Raw genomic sequence first — 13,244 nt, forward strand, 5'->3', positions numbered from 1 at the left:
AATAAGACAACAAACAGAGGCAGAAAGCCACTCGACCCCCCTCAGCTCCTCCGCCCCCCCTCTCCTCATCTTATCTCGGCGGAGGCTCCTGCAGGCACCGCGGTGCATCTCGGAGGTAATATTCTGACCTCAGGGGTGGTTTGACAGATTGACCGCATTCGTCACATTCCCCCGTCGCTTTAATTGCCCTGGCATCTGCTTGGCTTCCTCGCCGTCCACCCCCTCCTCCTCCTCCTCTCCTCCCTTCCCTCTGCTCCCGGGGATCACGCTCTCAGGTCAGATCGCTGGCCTTTAGGGTCGTGGAGTAATCACGGGGCTGCAGATAATGCTCAGTCCACCCCGGTGTTAAGAAAACAGCTTTCAGGCCCGTGTGGTGTTTGCATTCAACACCGCAGCACACACATTCTTAAACTAATCGCCGAGTCTCCTTCCTCTCCCTCCTCTCCCTCCTCTCCCTCCTCTCCCTCCTTCCCTCTCTCTTCACCTTCAGGCTCCCTCTTCCAGCAGCGTCGGCTTCAGCGACCTCCTGATCTGCGAGTCTATTCTTGTTTAGCCTCTCAGCCGAAAGGCTACCTTTAACCAAAGTGTGCAGATAAATCTGGACTGACCACCAAACCCCACTTCACGTGGACGTGCAGAGGCAGGTCTGGGAGGAGAGTGGTGCAGCCTAAAACACACTTTCTGCTCCCTATAGCTTGAGAGAAGTTTTCAGGAAAAAAACTCAACTCTGACTTGAAGTGATAAAACAAACATACATTTTATATATAGATTTATAAAAAGGTAAGAAAGGCATTTACAGTATCATTTTAATCCAAGAATTCAGGAAAGAGTATATTACACAACAAAAACTTCTCTATTCTCAATCAAATCAGTGACTCTCATGTAACATTTTTTCTTATATTTAATGACATAGTTTAGATCAAAGGTCCCCAAACTACGGATCCAGCCCTCCTCCACATTTGGCCCGGCCCCCCAAGCTGTTTTGGCTAATTTAGACAATGCTCCAGTTTTTTTAGGCTAATTTGACATTTAGCTAATATTTAAGCTACATGCTAGCTGTTTTGGCTAATTTAGGCTTTTTTTCCAGTTGTTTAGGCTATTCTGAATTTTAGCTAATATTTCAGCTACACACATGCTAGCTATTTTGGGTAATTTAGAATTTTTTGAGTTTTTTCGGATAATTTGGCACTTCGCTAATATTTCAGCTAGCTATCAGCGTCAGCATTTTCAGCCATCAATTTAAGCTTCTTTAGATATTAATCTATCACAGGTGATGCTATATATCTAGTTTATAAAATGTTTTAGCATTGTTTTTTCTGTGAAGATTACAGAAATGATTTATTTAAAACATGGCTATGTGTGGCTTTCTAGAAAACCATAATTTTTTACGTTTAGGCTGTGATTGTTACACTTTTTCTGTTAGCCTACAAATTGACCCGCCCCCCCATCAGAGAAGAAGTTTGGGGACCCCTCGTTTAGATACTATACCTAAACATGAAATATTTAAATCTCCCTCTATAAATACTTTTATTTCGAATTTCCATTAATTTAACTTCATGTTGGACAAACTTAGTTCAGTTTTTTCACATCATTTTTTCCACGTTCATCCATCACCAGTAAAGGACGGGTCTCTCCAGATATTCATAAAATACGCATTCGCTCTGACAAAATGAAAGCAGAAGTTCATCTTTTTGAAACACCCCATCCCTTACATAACGTTGCCATGGCAACCGCCCCTAAGTTTTGGTCAATAAACGTACAAATATTGTACAGCATCACATGCCTGTCATGTCAAGACAGGAAAAAAAACTCAAAAGGCAGAAAAGAGATTTTATCTAAACAGAGGGGGGCATCTCCTGTCAAAGGGGGGCATAACTTACTTCTATTCTCCCTTTTCCCGCATCGGAGCAAAGATGGCGGTCGCCGGCTCAGAAAGAAACGCTTTAAAAGCAGCTTTGAACTCAGGATGTTGCTTTCGCCATTAAAATACTTTTGACCACATTTATTTCTTGCAGTCGCGCTTTTGGGGCGTCACCTTTTCCTTGGTTCTGTTTCACAGTAATTCAAACTTTATAGGCGGGGCTTAAGTGGAAAAGAGAGGGATGTGTTGGAGAAGATTAAACTCTAGTGGATAGTCTTCTTCTGTTTTTCTTTTCCTTTTTAGACAAATGTTTTTGGTATGAAGTATGCAGTTTTATTCCATTATTATGCAGATGATACTCAGATTTATGTGGCTGTACTTTTGTACTTCCAACCTGTGGTTGATAAAATACTTAAATGGTTACCAAGAAGCTGGAACTGTCCTTGCTAAAAGACAGTTCCAGCTTAAAAAAACTTGCACCTTCAAAATAAAAAAAAAACTCTGTTCAGGCGAAGCATGACTCAGCATAAATTCACAAAAGTCTAATTGACATAAAAAGATGAATGCATCCATATATAATGGAATGTTAATAATAGATGAAGTGACACAGTTACCAAATATCAGCACTGTAAAATAAGATGATCATATGATCATAAAATATTAACAGGCTGAATGTTCATATTGTCCCTCAATAATAATAAATGATGACATAAAATGTAAAATTAATTAAAATTCAACATTGTGAACTTATTTTTAACATTTATTGTTCTTTGAAGTGAGAAGGCTGATACGATCTATATTTTAGTTCTTATTTAGATATTTGTTTATTTGTTATCTTACAGTGTATGTAATTATTGCAAAAAACGTTATTTATTGATAATATAATATTACTGTTGCAAAGGAGGTTATATTAATAAATTGTGATTTATATTGTTCTAATAAAAGGTTTCAGGGAAAATAAGAAGTTATATATTTTTTTTACAAAATAGTGACATATCATAGATTACCAAGGTAATATATTGATATTAGCAATGTTTACCATTTCGTGATACTATCGGTATAATCGTATCGTGAGTTACTCTGCGATTCCCAGTACTAATTATGATTATGCCATTTTCAGCTTAAATTAGGAGTTCATTAGAAATTCACCTCTGAGCTGTGGACTGTTTCTTGTTGCTGAGAGCTCCGAGTAGTGGGCTTATGACCCATCCCGCGTCGTAAATATGCTTTTTTCTAACGTGCATTTTTTCATCTGCTCTTGATTCACAACGGTTTGAATAAAGAAATACCTAGAAAAGCAATTTTAAGATCAGTTTTCTTAATATATATTCACTATCAATAGAAAAATGCAAAAAAAAAACAATTTTCATTGAAGTTTTGATATAAAATGTTACTTCTGGTGTCATTCTTGAATGTGTACAACTGAAACACTATCCTGCTTCTCTGGTTATTGTGATTACAGAGGAGAATCAAATACATTGAGGGGATTTGAGTTTTCATTTTGCTGATTTGACCTGCAAACTTCAAATGATGCCAAATGACTGATGTTTCACAAGAAAAGGAAACACAAAGTTGATGAAAGCAGCTCAAACTAACTTCTTTCAGTGGATTCTTCAGAAGATCTTAGAAAATCCAAATGATTGCAAAATGAAACCAAAACTGGAAGCCCAGCCCAGTTTAAGGGGGCCTTCACACACTAATGCAGACACATTTGCCAACACACTTCTAACTCCCTCTTCTCTGTGGCTTGATCCTCTTTCAGCTCACCTGTAGATGTAATCTATGAGGGGCTGCCTACATTCTCCTTATCTGACCTGTCAAGATTTAGGGGGAAAAAGGACCTGCAACACCTGGATTGTGAAGTGGTTCTCTCTTTAAACACCCTCTCCTCTCCCTCTCCTGCAGCTCGGGTTCTAAAATGAGGAAAACATTGATATTTTCTGACAGCTTTCAGCTGCGGCACGGCGTTGGTGAGGGGTTCTTATATTCCCTTTCTTGGCTCGTGCTCCAGAAGTTACACGACTTATAAATCTTACTCCCTGTCAGGACATTTTCCAGCAGCCGCTGTAGTTTGGAAGAAAACTTTAAAGAAGTCCAGCCGGTGATGTTAAACTCAACTCTCCCGGCTGTCTCTCAGCAGCGCTGTAAACAGGAGATCATGTGTGTGGAATCCCGGCTTTTATGACCGTGACTCCAAAGAATGCTGCGCCTTGACCCTGTGTTTGTGTTTGTCTGCGCGCAGGCTTGGCCTCGGTGGCTGGAATGTGTGAGCCGGAAAGAAGCTGCAGCATCAATGAAGACATTGGCCTGGGCTCTGCTTTCACCATCGCGCACGAGATAGGCCACAAGTGAGTTTTAAGACTTTTGAAGATCCTAATATAAAATATTGTGTTTGACATTAATCCCTGATGCAAAATACAGAGGCTTTAGGAGTTTCTTTGGAGATTTATGTTCAACAGATTGAACTTTTTTGTGAATGTTAGGCCCTCACAAAGGTGCCCCATGGCACTTATGCTCAAAACTTCATATTAAAGTGTCTTACTTTTGTTTGGGAGCTTAATCTTTTCAGCAACTTTACTGAGGATCCTCTAATTAGAAACAGTTTGTGATGTCATTGGAAAACTGTCGTCTTTTATTACCAATTAGAATATATTTTGGACGATAAGTAACACGGGAGTTAAAAAATGCTAAATAAAATAAAAAATAAAATCATATAAAAGTCGTACTGGAGTATAAGGCCTAGTTCACACCAGGCGCGAAGCACTGAAGGCTTGAGCATTGTTTCGGCATCCGGTCTATTCTGTCTGCAAGCGTTCCGCAGGATCTGGCAGGAAGTTACATCAAGATACATGAGAAAATCCGGTTTATTTTCAAAATAGAACCAATTTTTCACAATAAAACACAGCGATTGACAAATGTGATCATGTTTTTGTATCTAAACAGACTGTACAGATGAAAATAAACACACACACTTCTCTCTGTGTGTCTCAATAACAAATAAATTAAAGAAGTGTAGGTCTACTAACTACTTGCTTCTCTTAGCAGAAACATGGGGTCATATTTTTAGGTTATTAACTTAACCATGATGGCAAAAACAGCAGAAGCGACTGTCGCGGAAAAATGTGCGGCTCTTCCGCATCCAGTGTGAACCTGGTGTGAGTCTCATATTTGGAAGACATTTTTTTTTAACAAAATAAGGAACAAGAACAAACGTTTCATCTTAAAAAAGCAAATCATAACAACTGAATAGATAACAAAAGACTGAACAAACACACGCTTCACTACCGCAACCGTATTCAACTTTATTAAACAGAGGAGGAATCTAGTATATTAGAGTAATAGACAAATAATTATAACTAAACAATTAATATCAATATTAAATCACTAAATCCGTTGACTTCTTCATCCTTTGTGGCAAATTTGAACAATTCCACCCAGCTCGGTGTAAGTCTGAGCGTATCTGCGATGTCAGTAACAAATAACGATACACAGATCTACAGAGCCCTCTGGTGGTTATGCTATTTATTTAAAAATCACATATGAGTCGACTTAAAGTCGCATCGCCGGCCAAACACAAAAAAAATCCTTTCTATGTGTTTAGCAGCACTGCTAAAGTATTGCAATGGTGAAAAAATAAAACGGTTTTTAACCTGATTTGAGCTAGTAGTTCACTTTCAGCTTATCCCTTTCGGGGTCGCCACAGCGTAACAGCACCCACTGTTTCGCATCAGTGATTTGGCAGAGTTTTTACGCCGGATGCCCTTCCTGACACAACCCTGTACTTGAGGGGCACAGGGACCCAGTTAGGCAGCAGCGTCAAGGGTCTTGCCTAAGGACCCAATCTGGGTGGGGATCAGTGGACAACCCTGGGAATCGAACCCAGGGCTCCTGCGTGCCAGCCCTTCACCTAGCCCACTGAGCCACCCACAGCATTTAACCTGATTTGAGCTAAGGTACAAAAATCCACCAAATGCAAAAACATTTCAATCTTGTAGCCATTCTTATCAAAGTGTGATTGATGAAGAATCAGAGAAACACAAAGTATAAAGTCTTCTATGATCCTTCATATTTCTAACTACTCTGTGTGAAACCTGAGCTTGTTTGGATGAACACAGAGCTGAAATACCGAAAATGTTAAATGTCTTTGGACCAATTAAGTGAAACTGAACTTTTTCTAACAGTAAACTTGACAGTCTCTCATGGAAGTGTATTTCTACACGCTGACTTGAAAAACAAAGACCTCTTTTTTAGTGTGGAGTTCATCATGGCTTAGTTCTTGGCTCTTTTTTTTAAAAATATTAATCGTTTTTTGATTTCCTACTTGAAACTTGAAAAAAATATTTCATTCAATGAGGAAAACATTGTGATTGATGTAGTTATAAGAAAAGAAGACATCTTCCCAACATCACTCTTAATGACGTAGTGGTTTGGATGTCATTGTTTTTTCTATTTTTAAAGAGTAAAATCGAGGAGTAATGGTTATTGGTAGCTATACTTTAATTTCCTGTTCAGACACGAGCTCCAAAAGCTCAACCATCTCTAATCTGGAGATCTAAACAGACTTCATGCTCAAGTCAGATATGGGAGCTACCCAACATAAAGCCAGTTTTCTTGAGGCTTGAAAACTTTAATCCATGCTTTTGTCATTACGGGGCTGGATTAGTGAAATCCTAAGTGTGGGGGTCGGTAAACCTTCTGTTGCTCATCTTCAATTAATCCTAAATTCTGCAGCATGTTCTTTAAGATGCACCGTAAACGGTTTCTCATCACAGACTCAGCTCTGGAGGCTTTTTACATTTATATCTTCAGGGAATCAAACAAGATCTGTGAATATGTACTAGGGCTGTAGGGGAAAATCGATCTGGTGATATATCATGATATTTCACTTGGTGATATTTGTATTGATTTAAAATGCTGACAAGACAATGTTTAATTAATTATTCATTAGCATCATTCAGCATCCATGTCTAATCAATACTGGAGATGTGATTGATTGTGTAAAATGTATACTTCGTTCATGAAAAAACAAAATGTATTCAAAGACAAAAATCTGAATTGAAAACGTTTTCATTGCAGGATGAATGAATGGATCTTACTCTGATTACATTTTAAATCAAGATCACAATTAAAAAAAATAATCAACTACATAAATAGACTATTTAGCATCTATTTTTAAAGTCTTTTAATGATGAGTTGTGATTAACTCTTTAAAAGCTGGATTCTGAAACAGAGAAAAGCAGCTTTGCACAGATATGCAACACTGTACTGACGTCTAGTGTAGCGCTCATGCCATTGATTTTTTTGTGTAATTAGTTAATCATAACCTGTGTTTAATAAATCTATTTTAAATCGAATTTAATAATTGCTCTGAAAAAAATCAATTTCCGGTTTTTCTTTTAGATTCATAACGTGTGGTTTTATGAAGTTTTCTTATTAAAACAGACTTCCAATTCTCACCTTTACATCATCAAGGGGGATTTTTTTCAATCTCAAGCAATTAAGGGAAAAATCAAGATCAAAGCATCAGCTCTAATTTAACACGTAGGAACACTTCAAGATGTGTTTTCAGCAAAGATTCATGCAAGTAAACAGTTTGACGCTTGTTTTTTGTATTTGAGAGCATGACAATAGTCACAGATGAATGTTAATTTGTCTGTAATTAATCATGATTAATGCGACAATTTGATATCCCTAGTTACGTTTATTGTGTAAACGGCAGAAAGGTTGTGGTAATTAAAAAAAACTGGCACAAAAGCTCTGGTGTTATTGGGTTCAATGATGCACTTAGACAGATTAGGCCATATGGAAAAAGCTTCACTAAAATGACAAAAACAACATTTTTAGGAGCAGAAATTGACCTTTAGTTTCATCTGGAGTTGAAAGAAGGAACAGAACTTTTGTCGTATTTTGTCCATGAAGTTAAAAGGAACATTGTGTTTCTGAAACTATATTTATACAATAAGTGACTTTTTAAAAAGATTAAAAAGTACTTAATCTTGTGTGATACTCTGGTGTTTACATTGTTTAAAAACAAATGCAAAATCTTGAGCTAAATTTATGGAAACTTTAAGTTTGTTCAATTGATTATCCTTTAATTTTAAATGTATTAATCTGTGATCCTCCCAGTTTATTCACTATAGATCATATCAATACCTCATAACTTGTTGCTTATTAAGAGGGAACGTTGATTCATTCATTTTGCTTTTGCAGCTGCTGTTGATAACTTCATGCTTTCTAGTCGATGATGCTCTTCAATGGGTTTTGCAGCTTAACTTGAGTTTCTGGGTTTCCCGCTCCACACATCTCTCTCCACCTCAGTGCAGAGTGACTTCAGTTTATTATTACGGCAGTGCTATGTGAGATGACTGCATGCATACTTACAGATTTGTAAGCAACATCTTCCCTCGTCTAAGACGCAGCTCTGGTGATAGTGTGTGATGCAGCAGAGATATGCAAACAGGAGCGAACAGCTCTTTCAGTCAGGTTTTTATACCGCTTTGAAAATCAGTTTAACATTGTAGAGCTTGAACTGAAATAGTAGTATATTGTTGACCACCATAAAGAAGGAAAATTGAGAGTGACGGGACTTTTAAAGTGTTCACCATCTTTGTGTGAATGGGACTGTGACTGTGAAGTGTTTGGATCGTTCTTGGAAGGTACTAAAGTTTACTATTTTTACAACTACTATATCAATGTGAAGCGATTTTTAAAGTAAAGTTTTTTATAGCTTATTTATTGTGAGGTTAAACATATTTTGGTGTAAACCGAACTAACACTAACCTGGAACTGTACTTAAACCAACCTCAGGGTTTTTTTGAACACCCCGATAGGACTTCAATCTGAGGGTGTATTCAGACTGGACACATTTGGTTCCCTCAAAGTGAACCAGAGTTTGTTTCCACCGACAATCTGGAACAAATTTTCAATCTGAATACACCTAAGCGAACCCTGGGCCAGGACCAAGAACCACTCTGTGATCCATCTTTCCATGTAGCCTCGGTTCTTTTCCAATCGGACTGAACTCTGGTTTGCTTCCTCAGTCTGAATACAGTCTGTGCTCGGAGCCGAACAAGTGGACGAAAACGGCCACCGTAGCCAGTTATTAGCGGACAGCAGTGACGCAACAGCAACTCATTGAAATGTGGTCGTACTAATTCAGGCTCATTATAAATTTTTACGTGACACACATTGCTTTTCACACTGTTTTCCAGACAATCTGTATGTCATAAACACTTTTCAGCGTACTTTCTCAGGCGTTGTCTCCACAGTAACCGTCTTGCAGGATGCCTCCACCGTACCAAAAAAGTGTTGAACCTGATGTTGAGACAGAGGTATTGATCAGCGAAATATAGAGTTTGAATCAGTGAACTATGACAACAAGGGTTGCAAAGCTAAGGACTTCCATAACTTCCACCTCTCATTAGCTTTGCCCCGCCCTCGTAATACCTGGACAATGAGTGAAAAGATCTGTAGTCACGTGATTTTGCAGAAATGTGCGGTTAACACCAGTCTGAATACAGACCAAATGCAAGGGTCAGGACTTGATCTGGACCAGATTAACTCGGTCTGAACCAACTGACTTTTCCAGTCTGAATCATTGACATAAATAGAGATAGACAAATCAAGGCTGTGATGTCACCTACGGTTCCAACGAAATGAAGTAAATTCAGTCACCATTTTTCTGCGGTACGGAGCTCGCCATTTTGGGACCAGACGACGTTAGTAAACAATGATTGGCCCAAGTTGGTCTAAGTCAGGAAAGGGCAGCATTCATTCATGTTCTAATTGGCTGGACACACCTGAATCAGGTAATCAGTCATGAGCAGGTCTTGGGTATCTGGAAGTCATGCATACCCAGCGGCCCTCAAGGCCTGGAGTTTCCTATTCCTGGTCTAAGTCATCATCTCTATGGTAACCACTCTTGCAAATCAGGAGTGAGTTTGTCAGAAAGACACACCCCTTCCACTGAAAGTGGGCTGCCAATCAAATTCAAGGTAGGGGCCAGTGGGCACCAGATGCTCTTATTGAGGCATCTGATTGGACAGTTTATAACTTGAATAAATAGGAATAAATAAAATGTATAATGAAATAAAAAAGTTATTCTGACAAACAGAATGACTGAGTAATATCCATTTATTTTTCAATAGAAGTTTATGGGATTTTGGCTTTACGGGACCAGCGAGTACTTCCTGTTTGGAACTCGAAGGGGGAGGGGATACACCATCCACTTCTCTCTACATACTGTTTATGGTCTGAATACACCCTAAAACACAAACAACATAGAGGCACATTTTAGCTCCGAAAGTATTTTTAGTACATAAAAACCCTGAGAAAACAAGCATATTTAAACATACAAGTAACGTTGTGGGTTTAGCATCTTCTGTAATAACACTTAAACATGCAGTTTAAAGAGCAAACACTACTCCAACCCTCAATAACTCTTATGACCAGACACAGAGGAACAGCTGTTATTTTTAAAGTAGCAGAAAGCACCACGTGGCTGGCAGTGCAGGTTTTTATGTTTCTACAGCATTTTGATGGATAACCATGAACTATAGTGAACTGATTCTTTAAAACTACCTGCAAATTCCAGCCTTTTTAGAGCTTTAGTTAGAATGAAACACCTGCAAGGTAATGACGCATCAATCACTATAGCTAGCTAAAACTTGAATGAGAGTTCATTTAGCTTATAAGGGGATGATGTTTTGGTTTTCTTAGCAGAAATTTTCTTCCTTATTAGGATGGAGGTCAACTTAAATTACTTCTTTTGTTCCTGAGACTTGTAGGTAGCCATTTGTCCTCCCCACCAGACGCCCTGAACTCTGTCTCCACATTTTTCCTCATGCAAATGTCAGTGTCCACATACCTCTGGCTCTTTCTTCCTGAATATAAAGCAAAATAATGATGATGTATTAGTCTACGTATCCCTCTCAAGAGAGTTCACCAAGATGGCGATTTCCTTTATTATGTCTCGTGTCTACTTCTGTTGTGGGGCAGTTGTAATAATAGTCTCTGCTGTAGAGGATGTATTAAAAAAACAGTGCAGTGGGGTTTCAGTGGGTCTGATTTATTTCCAGGGTAGTGTAAAATGTCATAAACGGCAGCCGTAGAAAAGCAGGTTCAGACTGTGCACTGTGGTTGGGTTTGTTATATACATTAGACCTGGTTTCTGCTCCTGGACTTAAAGAAACGGCACATTTTGACGTCTAGCTTAAGGCTTTCCTTTAGAGGAAACCGATATTTGAAAGGTAGGAGTTTCTGCAGAGAGAACGCAGGGCGAAAGTGACTCTTTTACCATCGGACCACCGTTGTGCGAGGCGGGTGGGTGTTGGGTTTCAGATTCAGAGGATTCCTGTGTCATCTCTGCAGTCGACCCTCACGACCTGCTCAGACCTGCAGGCTTTGATTGACAGGCAGGCATCTGAGCAGTGATTAGGACTTTTTCGCTACTGCCGAACGCCAGACAGGGTTTGACCCCTGACCCTTCCACACAGCTGTTTCTGAGTCACATAACTCTGTCTTTACAGCCAAATCCATGGAGCTACACGTCCCCCAGTCGGTAACCTGGATTCTCTACTCTAAACTCTGCAGCTAAATGCAGGAGACAGTGGACACTATAGAACAGAGGTGTCAAACTCAATCTCACAAGGGGCAAAAATCCACAACACACCTTAGGTCGCGGGCCGAACAGGATAAACATTTATTGAACACTAAAAATAAATCTTTAAAACTTTAAAACTGTAACGTTTTAACATAATTATGAATTAGATATATAGCATTCGTTGTGATAATGCTAGTGTGAATGCTGGAAGCTGAATTTGGCTGCTGAAGATGCTGAAATTGATAGTTAAAAACGCTGAAGCTGATAGCTAAAATATTAGTTATATGTCAAATTGGCCTGAAAAATGAAAAAAAAAAAAAAACTTAGGATAGCCAAAACAGCTAGCATAATGATAGCTAAACTTCAAAACAAACAAAAAACTAATAAAAAAGCCTAAATTAGCCAGAACAGCTAGCATTTAGCTGAAATATTAGCTAAACTCCAATGTTGCCTAAAACATTATAAAAGGCTAAATTAGCCAAAACAGCTAGCGTGTAAATATTATCTACACTCTAAAATAGCCTAAATAAACTAAAGTATAAATTAACATAACAGTTATTGTGTAAATATTAGCTAAACTCCAAAATAGCATAAAAACATGAAAACAAGTCTACCGTCTTTTCCGGACTATAAGTCATGCTTTTTTCCTAGATTTTCCAAGGGTGCGACTTATACTCAGGAGCGACTTGTATATGATTTTGTTAGACATAAATAGGCTCATATATTTGTTATGGGCTGCACGGTGGCGCAGTGGTTAGCGCTCTTGCCTCACAGCGAGAAGGCCCCGGTTCGACTCCCGGCTGGGACCTTTCTGTGTGGAGTTTGCATGTTCTCCCCGTGCATGCGTGGGTTTTCACCGGGGACTCCGGCTTCCTCCCACCGTCCAAAAACATGCTTCATAGGTTTATTGGTGACTCTAAACTGCCCCTAGGTGTGAATGTGAGAGTGGATGGGTGTGTGATTGAGGCCCTGCGACAGACTGGCGACCTGTCGGGGTAAACCCCGCCTTCGCCCTTCAGTAGGGCAAGGATAGGCTCCGGCACCCCCGCGACCCCGAAAGGGACAAAGCAGCCAAGAAGATGAATGAATGAATGAATATATTTGTTATTTTCCCCACTTAAACCGGTTGCCTTTTGGCGGTTGTTTCCCAATAACAACCACTAGAGGGCGCTGTAGGTTAGTGTATCAGTATCTACTGCTGTCAGCTGACAGAAACGCAGAAGAAGAAGTCACGTTCAAAACAAACGTTCCTGATAATCTAATCATTGTCCTCATGGATGTTATGGTGTTTTTCTCATTTGCATCAAGACATAATTATTATTGTTTTATTTTTCTCTTCCTGGGCTAATGCAGAACAACAAGCCATCAAACTGGGTTATAAACAGACAGAAGAGCAGCTAAAAACTGTCATTTAGATGCAGCTCCTGCAGGCTAGAAGGTAACGATCGCCGTAAGAAAAAGACAAAAAACTGCTGTCCCGAACCCAGAATGGAGAGATGATTATAGATGGTTCTGTGGAGTTCTTTAAAATAAATAACTTAACCTCTCAACATCATCTGTATCTTCTGTGTAGTTTAAACGAGATAAACAGTCAAAGCCTCCATCATGTAGCGATGAGGCTAAAAACTTCAGACAGCTTCTCCAATGGGAGTGTCTAGTTTATTAACACATTTTTGGACAAGCATTGAGCATTGAATTAGACGCACATCAAAAGATTCAGCGAACACGAATTTGAAGCATGAATTGCATTTGATGTCAAATGCAACGTTTCATTGGGCTTGT

General features: G+C 39.1%; 1 protein-coding gene across 2 annotated transcripts in view; it reads left to right on the top strand.

Annotated features, from left to right (window-relative positions):
- Positions 1–13,244, top strand: part of adamts6 (ADAM metallopeptidase with thrombospondin type 1 motif, 6) — an 89,773-nt gene that overhangs the window by 20,409 nt on the left and 56,120 nt on the right. For both annotated transcript variants that reach the window (XM_024298598.2, XM_036214623.1), the window contains one exon: positions 4,104–4,209. In XM_024298598.2, the coding sequence (XP_024154366.1) occupies positions 4,104–4,209 (106 nt within the window). The remainder of the gene's footprint in view (positions 1–4,103; positions 4,210–13,244) is intronic.

Source organism: Oryzias melastigma, linkage group LG12 (genome assembly GCF_002922805.2).
Source record: "Oryzias melastigma strain HK-1 linkage group LG12, ASM292280v2, whole genome shotgun sequence".
Classification (NCBI taxonomy): Eukaryota; Metazoa; Chordata; class Actinopteri; order Beloniformes; family Adrianichthyidae; genus Oryzias; species Oryzias melastigma.